The 26,471-nt window shown below is 47.2% G+C and overlaps 1 protein-coding gene across 1 annotated transcript in view; it reads left to right on the top strand.

The window, feature by feature from the left end:
• Nucleotides 1-26,471, top strand: part of LOC311244031 (agrin-like) — a 137,404-nt gene that overhangs the window by 67,538 nt on the left and 43,395 nt on the right. The window contains 7 exon segments of the mRNA XM_084333440.1: nucleotides 4,447-4,566; nucleotides 6,707-6,871; nucleotides 8,321-8,464; nucleotides 10,199-10,323; nucleotides 12,375-12,480; nucleotides 19,641-20,060; nucleotides 25,724-25,849. Of these exon segments, the coding sequence (XP_084189566.1) occupies nucleotides 4,447-4,566; nucleotides 6,707-6,871; nucleotides 8,321-8,464; nucleotides 10,199-10,323; nucleotides 12,375-12,480; nucleotides 19,641-20,060; nucleotides 25,724-25,849 (1,206 nt within the window).

Here is a 26,471-nt window from a genome sequence, read left to right on the forward strand (position 1 = left end):
CGACGTAAACTCCATGATCAAAACTGCAAAAAAGAATTTCATCAATGACAAAACTGAGGAAAACAAAAACAAACCACGTGAACTTTGGAAATTACTCAATAATCAACTAGGATGCAGTAAAAAACTTAAAACCAGATTCTCAAACATAAACATAAAAACGGACAACACGCTCATCACAGACAAGCTGGATGTAGCCAATTACTTAAACATTTTCTTCACAAACATAGCCACAACACTGGTAAACAAACTACCCTCCCACTCAGGGCTTTATGGGGTAGAACACATAGTAGCTTACTACAAAAACCTAGGGGTCCGCAAGGACAACAACAGATGAGGTACTCAATAAACTGAGCGCCCTCCAACCTAACAAGGCCACTGGCCATGACAACATCCCCTCCAAATTCCTCAGAGACTCAGCAGCCGCCATCACCCCAATCATCACACACATAATAAACCTCTCCATAAAACAGGGACACGTCCCCAAGGACTTCAAAATTGCGAGGGTGACCCCTCTGCACAAAAAGGGCAGCAAATTAGACCCAGGCAACTACCGCCCTGTTTCTATTCTCACCTCCATCTCGAAAGTCATGGAAAAAATAGTCTACGAACAGGTCGAAAAGTACCTAGCGGAAAAAAATCTAATCTACGAATTCCAATCTGGCTTCAGAACATCCCACTCCACTGACACATGCCTTCTCTATTTGAATGACCACATCAAACAAGAGGTGGACGCAGGCAAATACTGCGGCATGGTCATGCTGGACCTACAAAAGGCCTTTAGCACCTCCCTGCTCCTCCACAACCACCCACCCATCTGGCACCACACTGCCACAGCCAGCACCTCCCTGCTCCTCCACAACCACCCACCCATCTGGCACCACACTGCCACAGCCAGCACCTCCCTGCTCCCCACAACCACCCACCCATCTGGCACCACACTGCCACAGCCAGCACCTCCCTGCTCCTCCACAACCACCCACCCATCTGGCACCACACACAGCCAGCACATCTCCACTAGACTAGAGCATCATCACTGACATCTCATTTCTCCACTCATTTCGTCCATTGATGGGATTGTAATGAGCCATCTTTTTCTTGCATCCTACTTTGTTCTTTTTTGCCGTCTCTGCAGAAAATGTGACGGCAACGCTAGTTTTGAGGAAAAGATAAACAGAAAATGAGCCAAATTTCCAGATCTGGTTGGAGACGTTTAAGGTTGACCGAGCAGCACTTGCGATGGTCCGCGATACACTCCCCCCCCCCCCCCCCCCTGCCTGGGAGCTGATTAGTACTTTACACCCCCCTGCTGCCTGGGAGCTGATTAGTACTTTACACCCCCCTGCTGCCTGGGAGCTGATTAGTACTTTACACCCCCCTGCTGCCTGGGAGCTGATTAGTACTTTACACCCCCCTGCTGCCTGGGAGCTGATTAGTACTTTACACCCCCCTGCTGCCTGGGAGCTGATTAGTACTTTACACCCCCCTGCTGCCTGGGAGCTGATTAGTACTTTACACCCCCCTGCTGCCTGGGAGCTGATTAGTACTTTACACCCCCTGCTGCCTGGGAGCTGATTAGTACTTTACACCCCCCTGTTGCCTGGGAGCTGATTAGTACTTTACACCCCCCTGCTGCCTGGGAGCTGATTAGTAGCAACCACCATTGTCTGCTCGCTGACCAGAGAGCAGCTCCACTGGAGCAGTGGTTGCAGTTGAGGGGTTTGGGAACCTTTTCCTAAGGGCAACATCGACAGTCCTTTGGGGGGACGGGTGTTCTCACCCTCTGGCTCCCCACTGCCACACCTCTTATGTGCTTTATATGAAGAACTCTCTCTCACACACACACACACACACACACACGCACACACACACACACACACACACACACACACACACACGCATTTATGTAAATGAACGCAGTGTATTAAGCCAGAACAGTTGCTTGGATAAGTGTCTCAGCGGAGGAGGCCAGCCACGCTCCTGTCTACTCTTCTTCATGGTCATTGGAAATGAGGAGCTTTCACCTCCGAACACCAGCGCAGGCCAAGGGAGCGAAGCAAACGGCACATCACAGGGGACTCTGTGTGATCATCAAGCCAGCTCGTCTGATTCTCCTGTGGCTCAGGGAGACAGAGAGGGAGGAGGGGGTGGTGGAGGGAGTAGAAGAGAGAGTGATGGAGTAGTAGAAGAGAGAGCGATGGAGGGAGTAGAAGAGAGAGAGGGATGGAGGGAGGGAGTAGAAGAGAGAGTGATGGAGTAGTAGAAGAGAGAGCGATGGAGGGAGTAGAAGAGAGAGAGAGGGATGGAGGGAGTAGAAGAGAGAGAGCGATGGAGGGAGTAGAAGAGGGATGGATGGAGGGAGTAGAAGAGGGATGGATGGAGGGAGTAGAAGAGCGAGGGATGGAGAGAGTAGAAGAGAGAGGGATGGAGAGAGTAGAAGAGAGAGCGATGGAGGGAGTAGAAGAGGGATCGATGGAGGGAGTAGAAGAGAGAGGGATGGAGAGAGTAGAAGAGAGAGGGATGGAGAGAGTAGAAGAGAGAGCGATGGAGGGAGTAGAAGAGGGATGGAGAGAGTAGAAGAGAGAGGGATGGAGAGAGTAGAAGAGAGAGGGACGGAGAGAGTAGAAGAGAGGGATGGAGAGAGTAGAAGAGAGAGCGATGGAGGGAGTAGAAGAGGGATGGATGGAGGGAGTAGAAGAGAGAGGGATGGAGAGAGTAGAAGAGAGAGCGATGGAGAGAGTAGAAGACAGGGAGCGTCCCAGCAGATTCTCCTCCCTCCTAAGCTGGCCTCCTCCGGGCGCTGACTGTCACGCTGCTCTGTGAGCCGTGGATAATCAATCCTTTTCTTTTTGAGGAGTCCTCTCTTCCTCTCTGGGCGCGAGAGCTTTGGGCCTTCCTCTCTCTCGTTGGCTGGAAAGATCGAGGAATTTCATCGCCCTCCTCTGCAAGGAGAAAATTAGTTTGACCCAAGATGCAGCAGGCCTCACAAACATAACACTGTCTTTTCACCCCAGCGCTAACTTGTTTTCCTGTGTGGACATTTGTTTGACCCGCCACATTGTTGTCAACACTCCTAGTGGTGCGTGGTGAGTGGTGGCTGGGCTGACATGGAGCGCATGTGAAAAGGCTTGTGACAGCTGTCTCCCACTCTCCCAGAAGACCCAGGCCGTCCTCACACACAGCTGCAATGTGAAATCTAGGTCAGCGTTGCCGGTGATTGCTCCTCCAGGTTCACAACGGCGTCTCGCGCCACGAACGGATCCGCCTTTGCTGGAATACAAAAGGGGGCCTAGCTGGTCTCAACACAGCAGAGCGGCCACATCAGCAGACCTTGAGAACGGGGGGGGGGGGGGGGGGGGGGGGGTAATGTGGCGCATCAGAGCGAGCCGCATTGTGCCAGACACTGGCTACTGACGAGGGAGAAACCCTTGAAGGAGCAGGAGAAGATATGAAATTAAAAGTTCTCCTCGTCCTAATAGGCTCAGTGCAGATAGCCGGATGGCGCGGTGGGAAGTGGCAAGTTAAATGAAGTGTGTCCAAAGCTCCTATCTGCGGTGGGAAAGCACTGGAAAGAGGAGCCGGCCGAGTCATCACCATTAGACCCCGGCTCATATCCACGCCAGCAGCACTGTGATTTATGGCCCCTGTATCTGCAGCCTCCAACTCCAAATGAGCAACACGTGAGAAAGAGTTGGAGAGGGGATAGAGAGAGAGAGAGAAATTTCTTTTTTTTGCCTTCCACAGCATCAACTGGCGGGCATTTGGCTTTTCGCTCCAGGCCGCGGAGAGTTTTAACGATAATATCTTTGCCTTGGCTGTTAAACAACAGCACACCCTTTCCTCCTGTCCTCTGTAGGATTCTCTTTAGGTTTACTTGTTTTTGTGTTGTTGACTGCTGCTCGGAGAGACCGGTGCAAACCCAGACAAAGCCAAGTCTATGCATACTGTACACATGCAGAAAGGCCATTACCACATCCCATCCCATTATTCAGCAAGCGTGCTTGTTTTTTGTATTTTTGTATTATTATAATTTGGGGGGGGGGGGGGGGTCCATGGGCGGCGGCACAATTCCGCAAATATCAGATGGGAACAATTGAAGAGAACAGGCCTTGTAGGAGGTGGCAAATGTCACTAGGAACACCATTATTTGTTTTCACTGGAGGTAATAGCATAATTTTCCCCTGGTTTTGAGTCATTGGGGGAGGGGGGGGGAGCAGTAGAAAATAGAATTGTTATCTTGACGCCGGCTGCCAGCATCTCCACCTCTGCCCCTCAAGCCAATCTCATTGTTGGCTAAAAGTTGGCGTATGCTGCTGCTCAGAGATTATGTTGTCTAATTCCCCTCCACAGAACCCTCCTAATCACTCACGTTGTTGCTCTCTCTCTCTTTCCCTCTCTCTCTCCCTCTCTCTCTGCCATCGTCTCCCTCTTTTGTTGCCACTTCATCAGTGATTTCAGCCACATCTCCTCCAGAGTTGACGGCGCCACAACACTGCAGCCTGTCTGTGTACGGCTGCTGCACTGACAATGAGACTGCCGCCCTGGGCGTGGGCCTGGCAGGCTGCCCTAGTGAGTGCTCCTCTGGCTCTCTCACTCGCTTCTGACCTCCTTTCTGTGTCTGTGTGTGTGTTTACTTGCTTAACTATACTTGTGAGAACTGGCTCTACAACAAATTGCCTTTAATGTGAGGACATTACGGGTTGTGAGGACATTATGGTCCGGTCCTCAGACCAAAGAAACACTGATTATTGGGTTAAGGGTTAAGGTTAGTGTTTGGATTAGAGTTAGGTTAAGGTTAGTGTTAGTGTTAGGGTTAGGGTTAGAATTAGAGTTAGGTTAAGGTTAGCATTATAGTTAGAATTAGAGTTAGGTTAAGTTTAGTGTTAGGGTTAGACTTAGAGTTAGGTTAAGGTTAGCGTTAGGGTTAGAATTAGAGTTAGGTTAAGGTTAGCGTTAGGGTTCGAATTAGAGTTAGGTTAAGGTTAGCGTTAGGGTTAGAATTAGAGTTAGGTTAAGGTTAGCATTAGGGTTGGGCATATACCGTAGAATGTATGTTCAAGGTAATGGGCTAGGGGAATCAATGTAAGTCAATACAATGTCCTCACAAGTATAGTAAAACAAGGGTGTGCGTGTAGTGGTAGGTTAATGATCTGGGTTCAATACAGTGGCTGTAGTTATTTAACTGCATTGACTGAACCTCAGTGGCAGTGAATTGAAACATTCTCATCCCCCCCCCAAGGAATAATTATGATAATTTTGTACTATATCTATAGAAAATCCTCTCGTTAATTGGTTGTCATGTGGTAATGAAACGCACGCTGACTGTGGAGAAAGAGAATCTGCATAACGCTCACATAAAAAGAAAGAAATATGGATATATGAATTGTAGACTTGGAGAACAGAAAAGTAAAGCTCAGCCGAGCGTTTGAAGAGTTTATAAAACAAGGTGTCCTCCTCTGTTAAAAGAGAATGTCACACCTACCCTTACAACGTGATCATTAGCATAAAAGTGAAAGTCTCTGTGGATATTCTCTACCGCTTAAGAAGACGTTACCTTTAAAGAAAGACATTTACTGTAAGAGGCTGTAATCATCTGTACATGAAATACTGAGAATTTTATATTAGGTTTGTTTATATGTGACATTTTGGTATGAATACCTTCATATATAGAATAGAATAGAAATACTTTTATTATCCCGTGGGAAATTAGACACTGCAAATCGCTCAACATTTAACATGGACAGGACAGGTCACAAATTAGAATAATAACACAGATCAAATCAAGTTGCCTAGGATAAGAGTAGAGTAAAATAAAATAGGATAAAATTAAATGAAATAAAATATACAGAAATAAATACAGTAAGAATATGCTGAGCATACTGAGCATGGGGTAAACAATTGTCAATATAATTATAATTTAAATCTAACTAAATGAAATATGAAATATATATTCCAGTATTCAGTGTAACTAGGTGCAGTATGCTTTAGGTAGTGTATTGTCCTCCTTGGGTTCCAATAAGACTTAGATCAATGTCTGGCAGCCGTCGCTGCCCCCTGTTGTGGAGCTTGGAGGCCGCTAGTCGCTTCCTCCTGCCACTATTGAGCTGCCGCTCTGTGCTCAGTGATGCAGTGAGGCACAGTGATGCATTATATAGTCTGATGGCTGTTGGAATGAAGGACTTCCTGTGCCGTTCAGTGCTGCATTTGGGTAGTGTGAGCCTAGCACTGAACATGCTCCTCCTGTCAGCCAAGTCTGTGTATAGTGGATGGGTGGGGTTTTCCCTGATGGCCTGGAGCTTAGCGAGGCTCCTCCTCTCCGCCACTCTCCGCCACCCTCGCTAGAACATAATAGTATATGTTATATTATTATGCTATTATTATAAAAAAAAATATTTATATATAGTTATTGTTCTTATTATTGTTGTTATTAGTCATAGTAGTCATAGTCATTGTCATAGTAGTAGTCGTAGTAGTAGGCATAGTTGTTGTAGTAGTAGTAGTCATAATAGTAGTAGTAGGCATAGTTGTTGTAGTAGTAGTAGTCATAATAGTAGTAGTAGTCATCGTAGTAGTAGGCATAGTTGTTGTAGTAGTAGTCATAATAGTAGTAGTAGTCATAGTTGTGGTAGTAGTAGGACTAGTCATTGTCCTAGTAGTAGTAGTCATAATAACAGTAGTCTGTAATGTGGTGTGTTTCTTCACTAACCAGGTACGTGTCAGTGTAATGCCTACGGCTCCTACAAGGGGACGTGTGACCCGGCCTCTGGCCAGTGCTCCTGCAAGCCTGGCGTTGGAGGCCAGAAGTGTGACCGCTGCGAACCAGGCTTCTGGAACTTCCGTGGCATCGTAACAGAGAACATCAGCGGCTGCACGCGTAAGAAACCATTCCCAACCAGTGTTATCTGTCTCAAGTACAAGTGCTCTTGCTTCAGTGAAATTTTACCGAAATTGTATTAAAGGTCCTGTGTCTTATAATATAAATGGCCTTTTCCAGTGTTTAGCATTGTTTTTATAGCAATGGGGGGTTAGTATCAATGGGTCTGTGTCTGTAATTACCATTTTTGGCAGATTGCTCTAATTCAGTTGAAACAATCTCCTCCCCCAGTGAATTAGGTCATTCTGATTTGACTGTTTTGCTGACGTGAATAAGGCACTGATCTGCATAAATTAACTAACAGCCCCTCTATGGTTGTAGCGCAACCATTCGCTCAACAGCAGAGCGAGTGGAAATACCCGACACTTTTAGCAAAATTTTGCTTTTGAGTAATTGATAAAAAAATATAAAACAATGAATTATTTTGAAAACAACTTTACAGATGTGTTCCATAGACTCACAGGAATTGTGTAAAGTTGCCCAAATAGTGAAAGGAATAGCAATGCATGTCCCCTTTAAGAAATTACATTCAATGGGTCATTTTAATACCATGGTTTTGTAGAATGTTCTCTTTTTAATCATATCAAAAAAGCTAGTGTTGGTTAAAGGGTGGTAAATTGCATAATGAATACTGTAAATGAGTAAAAAAAAAAAAGTAAAAATAGGAATAAATACTTAAAAGATTGACTCAGTTACAGTAACTACAGCAATTGTAATTAGTTATTTTCCACCTTTGAGTATGTCACATCAAAATAAAAAATGTAATATTGAAAGACAATGCGCACGTCAGTAAGAAATTCAAGAGTCCTGTCAGATACCATATGGTGTGCGTGTTGTAGAGCGGGTCAGTGGCCTCTTGTCTGCTGAAGACGCAACATGGCCACCAGCTCAGTAGCCTGCTGCAGGGTGATGCTCTGCCATACGGCCTCGTAGCCCCCGACCTTAACAAGGCTGACCCTCAGACAAGCCAACAGGCATCACCGTGCCGCGCGCCAATACAGCATGGGCTCAGTGAGGGCGGCGGTGGGTGGTGGGGGGTGGGGGAACTCATTGATTCCTGGAACATGATGGGGTTGATGTCCTTCCTTGCGGTTGTTTTCTTGAGCTCTGTTACCTCCTCCTCCTCCTCCTCGGCCCCCGAGGGCCGTCTGGCCTCGCTCTGAACTGTTCTTAACCCCTGCTACTGACACGGAGAGGTACATCAGCAAAGGGTCAGAGGCCCCTGTGTCTCTCTCTCTATCTCTCTCCCTCTGTGTGTTATAGACAATATGTAATTCACACGCTAAGGAAATATTTACCCTCCTGTCCATCCCTCTTCCTGTCAACCGACCCCCACCACCACCCCTTTTTCTTATCGACCTCCCTGCCTCCCTCCCTCTACCTCTACCTCTCTCTCTCTCTCTCTCTCTCTCTCTCTCTATCTCTCTCTCTCTCTCTCTCTCTCCACAGCGTGTATCTGTGACGTGGAGGGCTCGGTGAGGGACGACTGTGAGCAGATGTCAGGCCTCTGCTCCTGCAAGACTGCAGTGAAGGGGATGAAGTGTAACGTGTGTCCTGACGGCAGCAAGATGGGCATGACCGGCTGTGACAGAGGTAGGGGGGCGGGGGGGGGGGGGGGGGGGGGGGGGGCACAGTGAGACTCTGCCTGTGTGGTTCTCTTGTCACAGTCCCTCTCACTTCTCGCTTTCATACACACAAACTGACAAACATAATCGAATGTCCTCTCTCTCTCTCTCAGCTTAGCAGTGGTGTATCGGTGCTCTCTCTCTCTCTCTCTCTCTCTCTCTCTCTCTCTCTCTCTCTCTCTCTCAGCCTAGCCGTGGTGTATCTACCGCTCACATCCATCTGTTTTATCGACATTGTAGTAGCTGTGAGCAGCAGGACGTGGCTGCCGTCCAGCCGTGCTAGTTGTTAATCAATACTGATTAGGAGAAAAATGAAGTGTATAAATGCTATGTGTACAGGACACAGGACCCTCCTCGCCCACTGCTGTTTCACCTGCTTTACATTTACACTCCAGTCAGTGGATGTGTTCATTCCCCCCAATTACACAGCCGGACGGTTGTTCATATGCCGTGCTGTACAATAAGGAAATGCGTAACGCATATATACTCTCTTGGTCTTTGACTTTTAATTATCGAGTGACTCCACCTGGAGAGAAAAAAGGCACGTTGAAAGGGAAGGCGTGCCTTTCTTTCATTAAGACTTACCATCGGGTATCGACTGGGAGTCAAGTGCTTAACGAAGCCGATAGGCCCGGCACAGCGGTGGACCACACGGGGGCAGACACCTCCTGGCAGGTGGAAAGACAAGGTATCGAGGATTTACGGGTGCAGCAAGGGGGGGGTAGGGGTTAGGGGGAGCACATGAAAGCAGGATGAACGAGTGGTGGTGGGGTGGGGGTGGGGCGAGGGGGACATGAAAGCAGTAGGAGTGGGTGGGTGGGCATTCCAGGCTTCTGTGATGTGGTAGCGTGCAAAGAGGGCCCACCCTTAGAGCTGGGAGGCGCCCCCGACCACTGCTGCTTCCCCCCCGACCACTGCTGCTTCCCCCCGACCACCGCTGCTTCCACGGCTTCAAACGTCGTCTCCTGAAATTAGCTGAATATGTTTATAATTGTGGTATGCAATCACAGAGACAGAGATGGTGTACTCTTAAGCAGGTTCGTTTTAATAGTAAAGAACACAAAGAGTAATACTAGGATACAATGCCAAGTGGCAGGAAGAAGAGAGGATAAGAATAATGGAGCTTAGTGGTGGTCCAGAACCGGAACCGCCCGCGTTATCTCCGAACGCTATAATGAAGACCTGACGGAGATCAAGCAGAAGATAGGAAGGTTAAATAGACACCACATTCTAACATTCCACACACACCCCTGTGACAACCAATCAGGAACCATACCCTAAGTGACAGCACTAAGTGACAGGGGAGACAGGTGACAGTAGCCAAGTGACGGATGACAGAATGGTGGGTGGTTCCAGACAGCAGTCAGCAACCAGAACGTAACAGATAAGCTGTTTTGGGTGATAAGGTGTTTTGGGTATAAGGTGCTTTGGGTGACGGTATTGTGGGTGATAAGGTCTTGATAAGGTGTTTTTGGTGACCAGGTGTTTTGGGTGATACAAATGTTGGCGGTTCCAAAATGAATGTTGTTTATATTTTCGTTTCGTATGTACCCCCTCCCTACTTTCCATTTCCCCACGTGGAATGCACCTGATTGGATAAACGTGCCGCTAGTTGAGACACGCTGCTGCTCTAGTGGGACATCTAGTGACTCAATGTTATCTCTACAGCACCGTTAACACTGTCAACTCATTTCCTCAACAGGTCCCGAGGCGCCCACATCATGTGACGAGCTGGAATGCCTTTTCGGAGCGTCTTGTGTGGAGCTCAACGGGCTGTCCCACTGCGAGTGCCCGGCGCCGGACTGCGATGAGAAAAACAAAACCAAGGTGGGTATTTTTTACAAACAAGTAGTTTGTGCGGATTACATTTGGATCGTTGAGTTTGAAACTGAGCGAGCAGAAGGCTAAACCAGTAGAGAGTAGAGACCTTGCACGGAATGTTTGTGTAGTTCTCTTTTCTTCCAACATGGCCACCTGTAACCACTGGCAGGGTTCCCACAGACATTGCAAAATTAAATTAAAGGACTTTCAAGTACTTTTCCAAGCACTATTTCTCATTTTAAAAGGATCCAATTCACATTTAAATGCATTTATTTTATTTTATATATTTCTTTGCTTTAGATTAAAAAAAATTATATTTCTTGATTCAGAACTATGAATTATGGATGAATAAAACTTTCAATGCGAATGGTTGATTTTAATTCCAATGACTTTTTAAGCACCTTGTAAAAAAAATTGGCTGTTTTCAAGGAATTCCAGGCCTTGTTTTTTTTGGGTAAAAAAATCAAGCACTTTAAGCACTTCAAGGACCTTGTGCGAAACCTGCACTGGTAACCACTTTCAAAAGAAGATTTCTGTCCTTGTTTACAAGGTACAGTAATACGTTTTTCTTTTATATATTTCTCATATATGAACACATAGCAACTGCTGATTTTTCACATAGCAAACCGTTGTTTCGTCCAACATGGAAGACAAAATTATGTATTGTAAACATTGCATGCAAGGCCTCTATTGATGGAAAGGGCGCTCCGTAGTCTTATCATGGTCATTTCCTCCTGTATACCCAAGGTTCCTATATTATGAAGGTTTGGTCATCGATGTGCAGGGATCAGCGGTCTAAACGCTTCACTCACTTCAATAGAAACCTGGGATGATCATCCAAAACGAGTCCTTGCCATAGTGACACGTCAACTTCTGGAGTCTTCACACACCTAGAATCATAAGGCGAGGATGAGTCAGTGTGATAAATTGCTTCCCCTTCAACACCGGGGAGAAGTCGCATTGTAGGAAGCAGCGTTGTCTCCCAGCGCTGAACTTCCGTGAGAACGCCGGGGCTGTGACCTCATCCTCTTCTTGCAATTCTAGTCACGGCACCAAATCAACACTGATTTGCATAACAGATGCTAAATGGAAAATTAACTGCATTTATATAGTGCTTTTATCCTGTGCATTACAACGTACGCCTCACATTCACCCGTTCACTCATACATTCACACACCGATGGCAGAGGCGACCATGCGAGGTGCCAACCTGCCCATCTGGAGCAGTTAGGGGTTAAGTGTCTTGCTCGAGGGCACTTCGACACGGTGGCGGGAGGAGCCAGAAACTAACCCGGGAACCTTCTGATTACCAGATGACATAACGGAACGTAAACCAAATGCGTCCACATTTTTATAGGATTCTATCACATTTTCATAACAATAGCACTCTGCACCGTTTTCCTTGAGGTTTCTTACAAATTAACGATGCTCTATGTTGTCCTTTATATGCCGATTATCATTAGAATCTTAAATTGTACCATATGTCCCCCTTTAGACAACATATGTAACGCTACCAGCCCACTTCTGTTAAGATAATTAGTTTACCATTCGCGGTCGCTATACTGACGCCGCAGTAATAGTTTAACGCTGTTCAGATCACGTCGAAGAATATAGACACATCCCAGTGACCTGCGACCTGTGCTAACGCTCTTGGGAAATGCAGTGTTGTAGTTTTCAACATTTTCACCTTTAAATTTTAAACCAATGCTGCCATCTACTGACAACAGAAAGCGTTGTCTAATCGTCACCTTGAGAGCCACTTCCGTATACAGCGTCGCCCCAAACCCATTCTAGAGATTCCCACTTTTTACTGGGAGTGGGGCGTGGCCGTATTTGGTCCCAGACAATAAGAGTGGCTGCAATTGGTCACCGTGACGTTAGGTGGACCAGCCACATGTGAGGTTGGAATGGGGAAGGACTGTTCTATCAATGTAATTCCTGTAATACCACAATGTCTTTGAATGTCTTGGAGACTTGTGTCTCGCAGCACTATCGGCCTGCAGAAAGTTAACGTGTGTCTGTGGCTCCCTGCTCTCCATCTCTGCTGTCGTGGAGCAGGTGTGCGGCTCAGATGGGGTGACCTATGCCGATCAGTGCCAGCTGAGGACCATCGCCTGTAGGCAGGACAAGGACGTCACAGTGGAACACTTTGGCCAGTGCACAGGTGAGGCTCCGCCGAAGCCGCCATAGATCACACACAGGGGCTCCAACTCCCGTCGCCAGGCTCCGTATCGCAAGCTAACGACTGATGCTGCAAGCTACAAATCAACACAACTCTTCTGTCTCTCTATCTCCCTCTCTCTTTCTAGTTTTCTCTCTCTCTCCCTCTCCCTCCCTCTCTCTCTCTCTCTCTCTCTCTCTATCTCTCTCTCAGCACTTGTAAAAGTAAAAATGTAGTATCTAGTATATGTTCAGTTTTGAGTTCAGGGGGGGGATACGTTTGTTAATTGAGATAGCAGATGGTAATTGTGATTATGCTAATGATAATCCCTGATTTGATTTGATTCATGGAAGAGTTAACTTGTCACTCATATACAATGCAGTGAGATTGAGTCTTTTGTAAGCAAGTTCATTTTTACTTGTCATTTTGAACAACAGCTACATTTTCTCATTTGCAAATGCAGTTTCTCAAGGTCAGCTGTCACAGATTGTCTAAATGGCAAATATCCGTCTCATACCAGTTGAGGCCTGTGAAGAGCTCAGTGTGTGCTCCCCCCTGTCTGTAGGGACCCAGGTGTCTGGCCATGTCAGAGCAGCAACACCATGCATGATAGAGAGGGGGGCTGGACAGAGAGGACATTTTGGGGAGAGAATTACAGTCTGATAGATGCTCCCCTGCAGATCAAGATCCTGTGGTCGGACTGCAGAATACTGCAAGATAGGGCTGACAATTTCCTGTTTGATTCTCTGCTGTGTGTATTTGGCTTTAGCTCCAACACACACACACACACACACACACGCACGCACGCACGCACGCACGCACACACACACACACACACACACACACACACACACACACACACACACACACCTACACACACACACACACACACACACACACACACACACACACACACACACACACACACACACACACACACACACACACACACTTAATTTAAACTTTATTTGTCCCTGGAGGGCAATTGGGGTGGGGGGGGGTTACTGCTGGAGGGCAGCTGCTGAATTGCTGACAAACACACACACTTGTTGGGTGTGCTTCAATCCCCTCACATTTGGATGGATGCTTGTGTGAAAAGGTAAACCACACCTGGCTTGGTCCACCTCCCTCTGGGTGGAGCGGTGTAGTGGGCGTTTTGGACCAGCATCAAGGCCATGGCTTTCATGTACATTGAACACCTAGGGCCAACTGCCAGCTTGCATCACAACAGGGCTGCAGAGGGCCAGCGGGCACTGCCAGCTGTGTTAATTTGGCCATCGGCCAGCACCGGGTGCCTCGCATTTTTGGGTGGAAAAAACGTTCACTCACTTCATCGCTTAGCGTACGTGGATCAGGTGAGAAGAAACTCAAAGCATCGCTCCTTGCTGTCCTCTGGCGTTAGGTTTACCTCCTTGCTGTCCTCTGGGGTTGGGGTTGGGTTTACCTCCTTGCTGTCCTCTGGGGTGTGCTTTGTCAGCCTTAAAGTAGGTCATCTCCGATGGAGGCATGGCTTTTGAAATCGTCTGTATTCACCCCTAGCTGCTGGTACTTCATGGATGTAAAAAAAATATAAAATAAAAGAAATACATAAAATAATAACAACAATAAAGTGCTCGGCAAGAGGTAGACATGGCTTTGATGAGGGCCCAAACATCTGGTGATTACAGGTTCAGTGCCATGGGTTACCGGAAAAAACGAGAAGACCCACATCCGGTCTGGTGTCCCTCTCCCTCTGTTGCCTGGCAATATAAATGTGGGTAGTGTCAGTGTGTGTAATCCCTCACCTAGTGTGGCTTCACACAGACTAAGGCAGGAAGGCATGTGGCAGCGATGACTTCTTTCTCTCTCCGCTGAAGCCTGGAGGAAGAGGGGGAAGAGGAGGGGAGCAGACAGACAGGCAGACAGGCGAGCTCTCCAGCCCTCCAACAGGATCTTTTAATTTTCTCTCCCCGGATGCAGGCGCACCACGGGTTGCTGCTCCACAAGCGCTCCCAGCTCGCGGGTTAGATCACAAGCTCATTTCACGTGTGACTGGGTGTGAATTAGCATTTTGCTCCACCGCCGCACCTCGCCGGCTCAACCCCCCCCCACCCCCCGCCCTCCCGCTGTTTACACGCAGCGCTCGCAGACGGCCAACTCCGCCGCTCTTAACTCGCTAGCGCTACAGAACGCTGCAGAACCTAGACGCTGCTCGGATAACAATGAAATAGAGATGCTGACGGCATAAACATAAATGAATAACAATAATAATATAATCACACGATAACGGGGAAAAGCACCCTTGCTCCCATGCAGCATGCATGGACTGCACCGGCGGCTAGAGCGCTGGAGCAGACACCGAGCTAATGGCCGAGGCCGGGAAAGAAACGCAGTCGTCCAGCAGAATTGACACGTTGCTTCTGATGGGAGAAAAGCTGGATGTTACCCCATGCTCTCCAATGTTTTCCCAGCAAAGGGACAGAAGCATGATAGTCACTGAGTACAAGTTACACTGACTGATGTTTGCCATATGTCCAGAGCGATAGATGAAGCGATCCCTGGGCGAGAATGCAAGAGCCACTACTGTACAAAGGGAACTCAAGGAAGAGTGAACATTCTGGTGTGTGTGTGTGTGTGTGTGTGTGTGTGTGTGTGTGTGTGTGTGTGTGTGTGTGTGTGTGTGTGTGTGTGTGTGTGTGTGTGTGTGTGTGTGTGTGTGTGTGTGTGTGTGTGTGTGTGTGTGTGTGTGTGTGTGTGTGTGTGTGTGTGTGTGTGTGTGTGTGTGTGTGTGTGTGTGTGTGTGTGTGTGTGTGTGTGTGTGTGTGTGTGTCGGTGGCTGGAAAGTTGGCAGTGACCTGCTTCTCCCATATGGCGTTATCACCTGTGGGTTTGTGGCGAATTGGCAGCGAGCGGTAGCATATGGCAGCATGTTAGTCAGGGTCCTCTCGCCTCCTCCATTTCAATTTTTTTCCTCATTATTCACCCTCTCATTTTGGGCTCCTACTCCACCCGCCACAGTCTTCTCTTCTTCTTCCACTCCCTTCTTTTCTGCCTCACAGCCTTTCTCTTTCTCTCTCTCTCCACTTCTTGTGTTCTTTTGGTCGGTCCCTCCCTTTTCTCCCTCTGCCGACTCGTCCCTCCTGCCTCTCTCCTGTATCAGGTTCCTCCTCCTCCTGACACAGCAAACAATCTTAATAAGCACCTTTCAAAGATAACTACACAGCCAGAGACAAGCCAGGGTGACAATGATTCTTCCCTCCCCCTCCCCTCCTCCACCCGGTGATATTAACGCTCCGTCTCAGCTCTGGAGCGAAAAACCAAAGGGGGGAAAATGCAAATGGAGTGTTAAACATGTTTGTCAATCGTTCTCTTCCTCTCTCTTTTCTTTCCTACTCCCCCCAGCCTCCTCCTCCTGTCCCCCCTCCCCTAACACACACACACACACACACACACACACACACACACACACACACACACACACACACACACACACACACACACACACACACACACACACACGCGCGCATGCACACACACACACACACACACGCATGCACACACACACACGCATGCACACACACACACACAAGCGTGCGTGCACACGCACACACACACACACTCAACCCAGACAACCCCCTGCTCCCTGGATGCTGGGAGGCTGGTCGCCTGGCGCTAGGCTTGGCACCTGACCGACAGGTTGAGTCAAGAGGAAAGGCAAAGTGTGGTCCACTCTCAGCAATAGCATCGCTTTCTGTTTGCACTCAACTCCACTCCACTCTCTCTCTGTCTGTCTCTTGCTCTCTTCCTTTGTCAGGCTTTAACACTAGCACAGCCATGGAGAAAATGCCACTAATTCCCGCCAGGAACGGGTCAGATGACCCGACAGCTTATATGAGAAATATGAGAAAAATAAACAGTGTAAACTATATAATTACCTCTGAATATAAAAATATGACGTTAACCACAATGAAATGTAGGTTTGAGTGACATAAAAAAAATGAAAATAATTGTAAATAAAAGAAAATATATATTATTATTTGTATTATAATTTTTTTTGGATGGAAGAGCCACACATTGACAGGCAAAGAGCCACATGCGGCTCGCAAGCCACGGGTTGGCCACCCCTGCGCTAGACGCTCGTAAAGTGCTGTGTCTTTCGTCTGTTCCAACGGCCCATTATGTGGAATAACGTTCTAATTACATTTTCCTGAAGTAATTTTGAAATTTCAGAAACCGTGCCAGATAAAACGGGTACTTTTAGGAAAAGTCATTGAGTGACAGAGCTGGAGCTCGACCGAGTGACAAGGATACATTTATTGAAAATGCCTAGGGGTCACTTGACCCCTTGTCGGCTGTGCTAGTGTTTTTTCCCCCCTCCTTTTTCCGATTTTTCTCCCATCCCACTGTTAGTCGTTATGCCAATTCCCAACCCCCTTCCTGGTTGTTGCGCACTCCCCCCTACTGTTGGTCCGGGAGGCCGGAGACTATCACATGCTATCCTCCGACACATGCGCAGCCAGCCGGCAGCCAGCCTGGCAGCGCAGATTCTCACCGGGAGAGTGTAACGTGTGGAAGGTCACACTACCTCCCTCCAGATCCTACCCTCGCGGTGCAGGCGTCCCGACCGAACTGTAGGGGTCACTGTCCACAACGCCCAGGACCCACCTATCAGCTTTCCCACCCCTAACACTGCCAATTGTGTTAGTATGAACGACCAGCCAAGCTGATAGCAACGCCGAGAGCTGGACCCAGCGTCTCCAGCGTTGATGGCGAGCGCCTTGCCCACTACACCACCTAGCCGCCTGGCTGTGCTAGTGTTAAAGGGATATTTCACGTTAGTAGAACTTGTAGTCTTACCTCTATCCAAAGTGCATCTACAAGTAAGCTAGTGCTCACCGTCTGTCCCCCTGCCGCTCCTTCCCGGTGTCGCTCCTCATTCACTTCCATTCATTTTGGGTGCAAATATTATACTAGACTGCAGATTATTTTTGACAAGTTCCACTAAAGTGAAAGATCCCGTTAAGCTGACACACCACTTCTCTTTGCTCTTCGGCTTAGTGCGCGGTGCCATGAGCCGTGGCACTTTCACACCTCGCCGCGTAACTGTAGATCAAATAGACGATTATTAGCAAGCAATTAAAGCCTGCGCATAACGTTAATAACCGTATTCTAATTAGGTGTAGGGGGGAGGTAGGGTGGAAAAGAACATCTATAAATAAATAATAATAAATAAATAAACTTATTCTTTTCTCCCCCCGTAATTTTCACCCACGCGCTCTCTATAAACACGCACTCGCACTCGAGGGACGCGGGGAGAAGCAAGAGCAACAATGCTGTCACGCCCGCTTGCCTCGGCACAATCCGAGGCGCTCTCTCTACGCGGCTTCTCGATCCCCGCCAGATCAGTCCTCTCCCTCAGGAGGTTTCGTTCTATTTATCCTTCTTTCATCACAGCCGCTTGTCCTTTGCACCGCGTAACTTTAAAAAAAATGTCTCTTCTTTTTTTATCGTTAACGGTGGACTCTCTTCGTATCCCTCTTCCTCCCTCTCTCTCTCTCCCTCTCTCTCTCTCTCTCTCTCTCTCTCTCTCTCTCTCCCCTCCCTGCCTCTCTCTCTCTTTCTCATTTGGAGTGTTTATCCATGCGCGTGACAGTGTGTGTTTGTGTCGACGAGGCTGTGCATTGGCGCGGCTGACGGATGCGCGTGCCGGGGCCGAGCGGCTGCATGCTCGTCTTTGAAGCCGGGAGTTAAAGCCTGTTTCTTTATTTTTTTGCTCTATTTCTATCAATCATTCATCACCAGAGGCCCTGGCTGTTGGTGATTAAAGCTTCTCTACAGGAGGGCAACATTTGAATATGGATATATAATTCATAGGCACTGGCACGACACACGGATGCATATTGTAGGGCATACACAAACACATATAGATACCATGCAAAAACAATCATACACACACCCACATATTATACTGAGACGTGGGGGGTATGTACATGCATACATACATACCCACGTATATGGTATTATACTGAGACGTGGGGGGTATGTACATGCATACATACATACCCACGTATATGGTATTATACTGAGACGTGGGGGGTATGTACATGCATACATACATACCCACGTATATGGTATTATACTGAGATGTGGGGGATATGTACATGCATACATACACGCACATGCATATGCTACTGTACATGCATATGCTATACTTCACAAGCTAGAGTGGTCGAACGGTATATCGGTATTGGCCGATATAGAATTTCAGCAGTGTTGCATTATGAAACTAGAGAGATCACAAGGAATCCGTTGATACCAATCCCTTCATGCTAGCTCATCCGGAAAATGGGCCACACAGGGCTTCAAAGTTTACAGATATTTTTAAGAGAGAAAGATACTGTAATATTTTATAAGATTTTGCAGCATTTAAAATGTAAACTTGACTTAATTTTGTGGTACGATACGATATATTTTATACGGTTGACCACTATCACTGCACACTACACAAACACCCACTTACACACACACATATACACACAACACACGCACACACACTACACAAACACCCACTTACACACACACACATACACACCACAGTTCATAGACACCACAGTGCAACTGCAGTGCAGTTTAACTCCATATAGACTGTGCAAGTCATCCGTATTATGTACTGCAACACGCAGCAGATCTCAGAACAATGCGTCATCTTTTGGTACATTTATACAGCATAATGGAACAGATTATATATGGTTTCGCTGCATCACATCCGTGTTTTCTTTGTTTTTGCATTACAAGCGAGGTTGTTCTACAAATGGTTGTGTACCCAGTTTCATGGTGCTAATATGTTAAAGGCTTCTTTAACATTGTATTTTGTGAAGCCCCTACTCTGTTTAGCACTAAGAAAGGGTTGTGGCACGGGAAGCCATTTCCACCAAGAATAAATAAATGTAAGTGTATGTCTTTGGCCGTAAATAGGCCAAAATGTTTCATGATGAAATCAGCAATGAAACTCCAACCAGCAATCAGTTGGCTTCTTTATGAATCATTAAATATGTATTCATCTTTTTCCTGTAGTGGGGAATGTCTTTATATACAGGGGTTGTAGATAGAAGCGGAGGTTAAAACATTTCCATCTTTGCTTTGCCATTCATCCATTCCTTGCTTCCTCCCTTCCCCCCCACCAGAGAGCATCACCGAGCCGGCCGGCCGGCCCACCCCCAACCCCCCAGCCACCACCCCCCACCCAGCCACCACCCCCTCCTCCGCCCACGTGCGCCTCACCTCGCCCGGGCAGCCGGTGGACGACGGATACGTAGAGGGCATCCCGCCCCCCAGGACCGTGGAGGCGGTGCCCATCACCACCAGCCGACCTCCCGCCTCCACCACCCGTCACCAGCACCACCGCCACCACACCACCCTCACCCAGCCCCAGACACCACAAACCACCACCCCCCACGTCAGCCCCGGCCACTCCACTCCGGCTGCCAGCGCTTTTGAGGACTCGGGCAGTGGGGAGCCCAGCGGGGACGACCCGGAAGAGGAGGAGGAGGAGGAGGGGGGTAGCGGCACCACCACGGAGGCCAGTGGAGGAGAGGAGCCCGTCGGTAAATCACTGCTCTTTCACTTCATTACCCATAATGCTTTGGGGAGGGGGGAGTTGAGGGGGTCTTAGCTGAAGCGTGCTCTCATGGTTCAGATTATATACATTGCAATTCCATAACACATTCACACATGCCATCATTGTTATTCAATCCTTAGCAGCATAGAGACGGTTTGTGTTCTCCTTGGCTACTGGACAAGCTTTTGGTGGTGATGTCACCAGTATGGTGGTGGTGGGACAGGTTTTAAGACTAAGGTACCAGCTACCTTAACAACACAGAGATAAAACAGACAGAAGGTATTACTGCCTGTTGGTTTGTTTTTAGATTAGGATTTAACGTAACCTTAAGGTATTACTGCCTGTTGGTTTGTTTTTAGATTAGGACTTAACGTAACCTTAAGATATTACTGTCTCTGTTGGTTTGTTTTTAGATTAGGACTTAACGTAACCTTAAGATATTACTGTCTCTGTTGGTTTGTTTTTAGATTAGGACTTAACGTAACCTTAAGATATTACTGCCTGTTGGTTTGTTTTTAGATTAGGACTTAACGTAACCTTAAGATATTACTGCCTGTTGGTTTGTTTTTAGATTAGGACTTAACGTAACCTTAAGATATTACTGTCTGTTGGTTTGTTTTTAGATTAGGACTTAACGTAACCTTAATATATTACTGTCTCTGTTGGTTTGTTTTTAGATTAGGACTTAACGTAACCTTAAGATATTACTGTCTCTGTTGGTTTGTTTTTAGATTAGGACTTAACGTAACCTTAAGATATTACTGTCTCTGTTGGTTTGTTTTTAGATTAGGACTTAACGTAACCTTAAGATATTACTGTCTCTGTTGGTTTGTTTTTAGATTAGGACTTAACGTAACCTTAAGATATTACTGCCTGTTGGTTTGTTTTTAGATTAGGACTTAACGTAACCTTAAGATATTACTGTCTCTGTTGGTTTGTTTTTAGATTAGGACTTAACGTAACCTTGCGTTTGCAGAAACAACAGTGACATATCCGTTGGTTCCAAAAGTTCATCGTCTCCAAACTTTTGTGTCCGTCAAAATGGATACAAACCTGGCGTAGACGGACTCATCATCAGCCCTGTCCAAAGAAAAACAGAGTCCTCAATAAAATGACTAAGAACTTTTTTTGTTGCATCTGAAGGGAAGCAACTCTATGAACGAGCTGGGGACTGCAGTGCAAACGGGTGCTAGATCTGAGGGGTTGGCTGCGCTTTATTAGGGGTTGTACATTTTTGGCCAAGCTGCAAAGCAGCAAGTTGTTTATAAACCCGCCCCTAACCCTGACCTTAACCCACTGCCTACAAATTCAAAATAAAGGTAGAAATGTTCTTCTGGGCCGTGGGATCTAGCATCGTCCATCCAACTTGAGTTGACAAGATGCAGGCGCAGCAGCACGCACACCACCGATATAAAGAATACGAATTCACATGATGGTTTCTGATGCCCCCCGGACAGCTCCGTCAGTATTTGTGAGCATGAGCGCCACTCTCTGTTAAAGCTAGAAGCTGCAGAGAGAGAACCCTCCAGCTGGTGATGTGACCGGTATGTAACATCTGGGACTGCAGCTCCATAGACAGTGAATGATGTGACCGGTATGTAACATCTGGGACTGCAGCTCCATAGACAGTGAGTGATGTGACCGGTATGTAACATCTGGGACTGCAGCTCCAGAGACAGTGATGTGACCGGTATGTAACATCTGGGACTAGACAGTAGACAGTGAATGGGGCTTTGACTTTATCGAGGCCATAACATTTTCAGCCCCACTCAGTGTCCACAGAGGAGCATCAGCAGTGGCTCTGGAGATAGTGTTTTTAAACGTGGACGGATGCTATGCCAAAGCCACTATTGTCAGTGTAGGTTACCTGTCAAGTTAATTTGGGTAATTTGTTGTGGGCGTACACAGGGGTTGCTTGTTGGTCACTCAACCTTGCTGTGAAATTGCCGTGTTGTATGGCAGTTGTATGGTCGTTGTTCTCATGTTTAGACTCATCGTGTTTTACTGTAAAAGGAGGCAGAAATCAAGCTACTGCAGTATTCTGGTCAATTGATCAACCAATTGGTCAAGTGTTTGCTTTGGTATTGGTAACCGGCGTGCAGTTTTTTATTGCAAAACAATAGGATATTGTTAGTCATTTTAGTTTGATTAGGATTTTACCCCCTGTGGATCTGATTTTGACATCAGGGATCACCTTTGGATCCCAACCAATCACGCAAAATACCTTTTAAGGATACGGTTATTAGGAACCCATTTTAAAGATGTAGGCTAAGCCAAGAAACATATACTGTACACATGAGACTCATTCAGGAAACATTATCAGGAACCATAGACAACAGTACAATTTACATTTTCCTTAGCGGGTCAGCCTACAAATATAATAGGCAGAGGAAACACTGGCTAACACATTGGTGTTGTGTGTTAGTGTGTTTTTAGTGTGATAAAATGTATCTCACGGGAAAAAAGAAAAGAAAAATAAATCTATTTTCAAAGTGTCGTTTGTTAGTGTCTTTTCCCAGCCCCAGATAAGATGTATATCTCAATCTTGTAGAGAAAGGATTCTATCTGTGTGGTTCAACTGTTGCTACGTCACCCGTACCCCACCCCCTCTCTCCCCATTCCGTCAGTGTGCACTGGGACTGAACCAAGGCAAAAAAGAAAAAGAAAAGTAAAATAAACTCTGGGCCGGCACAGATGAAACCGGTGTTCTCTGGAGCCTGACTTGACAAGCTGATGGAGGGAGGAAGGGTGGGGTAGAGGGTGGAGGGTGGGCTGCTTACTTTGTCACACAGCTGCACTCAAATCTCTCTCAACATGTCGTCCCTGATGGTAGTAGCAGCCTTGTGATGTGTTTGGCCTGAGCTGAGCTAGTCTCTCAAACTAGCTTATGTCTCTCTTCCACAGTCTGTAATTCAGCAGCTCTCAAAGTGGTCCAGTAAATAAGGCTGCTATCCGGTCATTTCCCCACTTCGTGTTCCTTTTGCAGCTAAAGTTAGCTAGCTAGCTAGCTAACAGATTCAGATTCAGCTTACAAAACACATAGGAACACGATACAGCATATACAGTACAGTGCATACACTTTTTTTTCACAAATAGTAACTAGTCAGACAAACACAACAAAACTCTGTGCAACGTTAGCAACTAACCTCCAAATTTGTTCCACTGAGCTGAATTGAGACACTAGGGCTGAGCTGAAGACTGTGGAAGACATAGACTAGCTTGAGTTTGCCTGACTAGCTGACTTGAGACACTAGGGCTGAGCTGAAGACTGTGGAAGGCTAGCTTGAGACACTAGGGCTGAGCTGAAGACTGTGGAAGGCTAGCTTGAGAGACTAGGACTGAGCTGAAGACTGTGGAAGGCTAGCTTGAGACACTAGGGCTGAGCTGAAGACTGTGGAAGGCTAGCTTGAGACACTAGGGCTGAGCTGAAGACTGTGGAAGGCTAGCTTGAGAGACTAGGACTGAGCTGAAGACTGTGGAACTTAGGCTAGCTTGAGAGGGCTGAGCTAAACCTACAGTATGACTCCATTCTACTCCATAGGACCTGAGCCCTTTCAATCAGACCTCTTATTTTTTTTTTTTTTCTTGTCATTTTCACTCCCTCTATCTCTCCCAAAGCAATGTGACCCCTCTGTCGCATGACAGCATGCTGTAACAGGATGGAATTGATGGAACAATGACCCCCCGGCCCCCCCCCCCCCACTCTACCCCTTGCCATACGTGCTTCCTCCCTCCTCCTCTTTTACCCTGGTTTCTTCTTCCTAGCGCTGTAGATTTATCCTCTTGTCGGGGGCAGAGCGGAGTGCTCGCTGACGCGAGAAGCGTGTGACTCGCCTGCCAAGGAGACCCCGTGTCTCGTGGTGTCTGTGTGTCTGAAGACAACCTGTGGGAGCTCAAGCATGTCTGGGGCTGTTTTATGTTTGTTTGTGTGTGTGTCTGTTTGGGTGTATATATAAATATGTGTGTGTGTGTGTGTGTGTGTGTGTGTGTGTGTGTGTGTGTGTGTGTGTGTGTGTGTGTGTGTGTGTGTGTGTGTGTGTGTGTGTGTGTGTGTGTGTGTGTGTGTGTGTGTGTGTGTGTGTGTGGTGTGTGTGTGTGTGTGTGTGTGTGTGTGTGTGTGTGTGTGTGTGTGTGCGTGCGTGCGTGCATGGAGGAAGGTAGCTGGGGGAGGGGTTGTGTAAAGGCAGCTCAGGGGGCCTGGATTGGTCCACTGGGAACTATGAGAGCAGTCAAATAAACACACACACACACAGTGCCTGTAAATCTACAGACCATGGGCAACAGATACCCTGTAAACCTCTCTCTCTCTCCATCATTCCTGCCCCCCCTTTCTCTCCATACTTTACCTCTCTCTCTCCCTCCATCCTTTCCCTCTCTTTCTCTCTCTCCCTCCATCCTTTACATCCCTCTTTCTCCATCCTTTACCCCCCCCCTCTCTCTCTCCATCCTTTACCCCTCTATCTCTCCTCCCCCCTTCATCCTTTACCCCCTATATCTCACTCCCTCCCTCCCTCCCTCTCTCTCTCTCTCTCTCGGTTCAGTGTCTTTGTCCATGGGACAGCAGGTCCTTGAAGACGACGGCCCTCTCGCCTCTGACGTATTTACAACTTGTTTAGCTGGCCGCTGTTTGCCTCTGCAATCATTTCTAATCTCCCCGCGACCCATAAACGTGCTACTCAGACCAAACCCTCCTCCCTCTCTCTCACACACACACACACACACACACACACACACACCACACACACACACACACACACACACACACACACACACACACACACACACACACACAACACACACACACACACACACACACACACACACACACACACACACACACACACACACACACACACACACACACAATCACACACACCCTCCTGTTCTCCAAGAGGAAAAACACTGTTCAACTTTCATGTGTTTGAGAGAAAGAGCCCAGATTGCCGGACACACACAGCATGATGCAGGGGCCACTTTTTTGTAGTTTGTTTTGTTTTACATCCCGGAAGACGTGAAGAAAATCGGCCAATCGGCGGTATTAGCTTGTTTTCGCAGCTACTGCAGGCCCTAGTCACGGCGGCACTCTGTGGCGCACTGAATGGCGATCCTGGTCCATTATGTGTCATCTGTCCCACATTAAGAAAACAAGCTACAGCTGCACGCACTGTATGGTTCTATGTAATCGCCGTGGACAGATGTTGGTATCGAGATCGGAAACATCTGTCATAGATACCCCTACCCCTAGATATTATCTAGTCTAATTATCTATTAATTAGAATATGATGGATTCGTTCGGAGCCTGTCTATTTGCTTTGTCTAATTGCAGTGTGTTTGTTTAGTTTAGGTGTGTTATTTATTGTTTTTTAATGTGTTAAAAACATTTCAATGTATGGTGATGAGTGTGAATGTATATTTTTGTGTTGTCAAGTTATTGGACCCCAGGAAGAATAGCTGCTGCTATGGAAAAGAGAATATTGGGATATTAAATAAAACAAACAAACAAAACAAACCAACCGCCTCGAAAATACCTTAAATGGCAACAAAATCTGAGTGGAGGGGGGAAAAAGTGCATTTTGAGATAAGCTGGTATGAATTTTTATGAAGCTTTCTCTCCCCCCCCCCCCCCCCCCCCCCCCCCCCCCCGGTCAGGTCCCACGCTGGCCGCCACCACCGTCCCTACAGCCGAGGACCGGTCGTCCTGCGACAACACACCCTTCGGCTGCTGCCCCGACAGCAAGACAGCGTCCAGCACCCCGGAGGGTACCAGTTGTCCCTGTGAGTAAAACCAACTCTCTCTCATACAGTACTGTACATACAGTGATATGAACATGCTCAAATATCGATCTGCCTCAAATATTCCTCTTATCTTCTCTTTCTCTCTCAAAGGCCAAATACTGCCCTTTCTATCCTTCTCTCATTCACACCTCAGTTCACTCCATCTCTCTCTCTCTCTCTCTCTTCTCTCTCTCTCTCTCTCTCTCTCTCTCTCTCTCTCGCTCCCTTCTTTCGGGCTCACTAGTCTGTACTGTTTCTTTTCTCTACCTCTAACTTTTCTCTTAACCTTGTCTTTTTTTTTTTTAATTCCCCTCAATCTTTTCCTGTAATCTCCCACCCGCTGTTTCCGTTCAGTACCTCTCTATCTCTCTCTCTCTCTCTCTCTCACTCTCTCTCTCTCTCTCTCTCTCTCTCTCTCTCTCTCTCTCTCTCTCTCTCTCTCTCTCTCTCTCTCACTCTCTCTCTCTCCCTCTCTCTCAATCCAATCTACTCAATTCATTTCCCTCAGGAGTCGACCGGAGGGCAGCCAAGGAAATATCAGAGGCCACCTTTTCTTGTTACACCAGTCTACCTTTCGCTAGAGTTGGTTCATAATAATAAGAGGTTCCTTCTGCCCTCTGCC

Source organism: Notolepis coatsorum (genome assembly GCF_963971535.1).
Source record: "Notolepis coatsorum genome assembly, chromosome: 17".
Taxonomy (NCBI): domain Eukaryota; kingdom Metazoa; phylum Chordata; class Actinopteri; order Aulopiformes; family Paralepididae; genus Notolepis; species Notolepis coatsorum.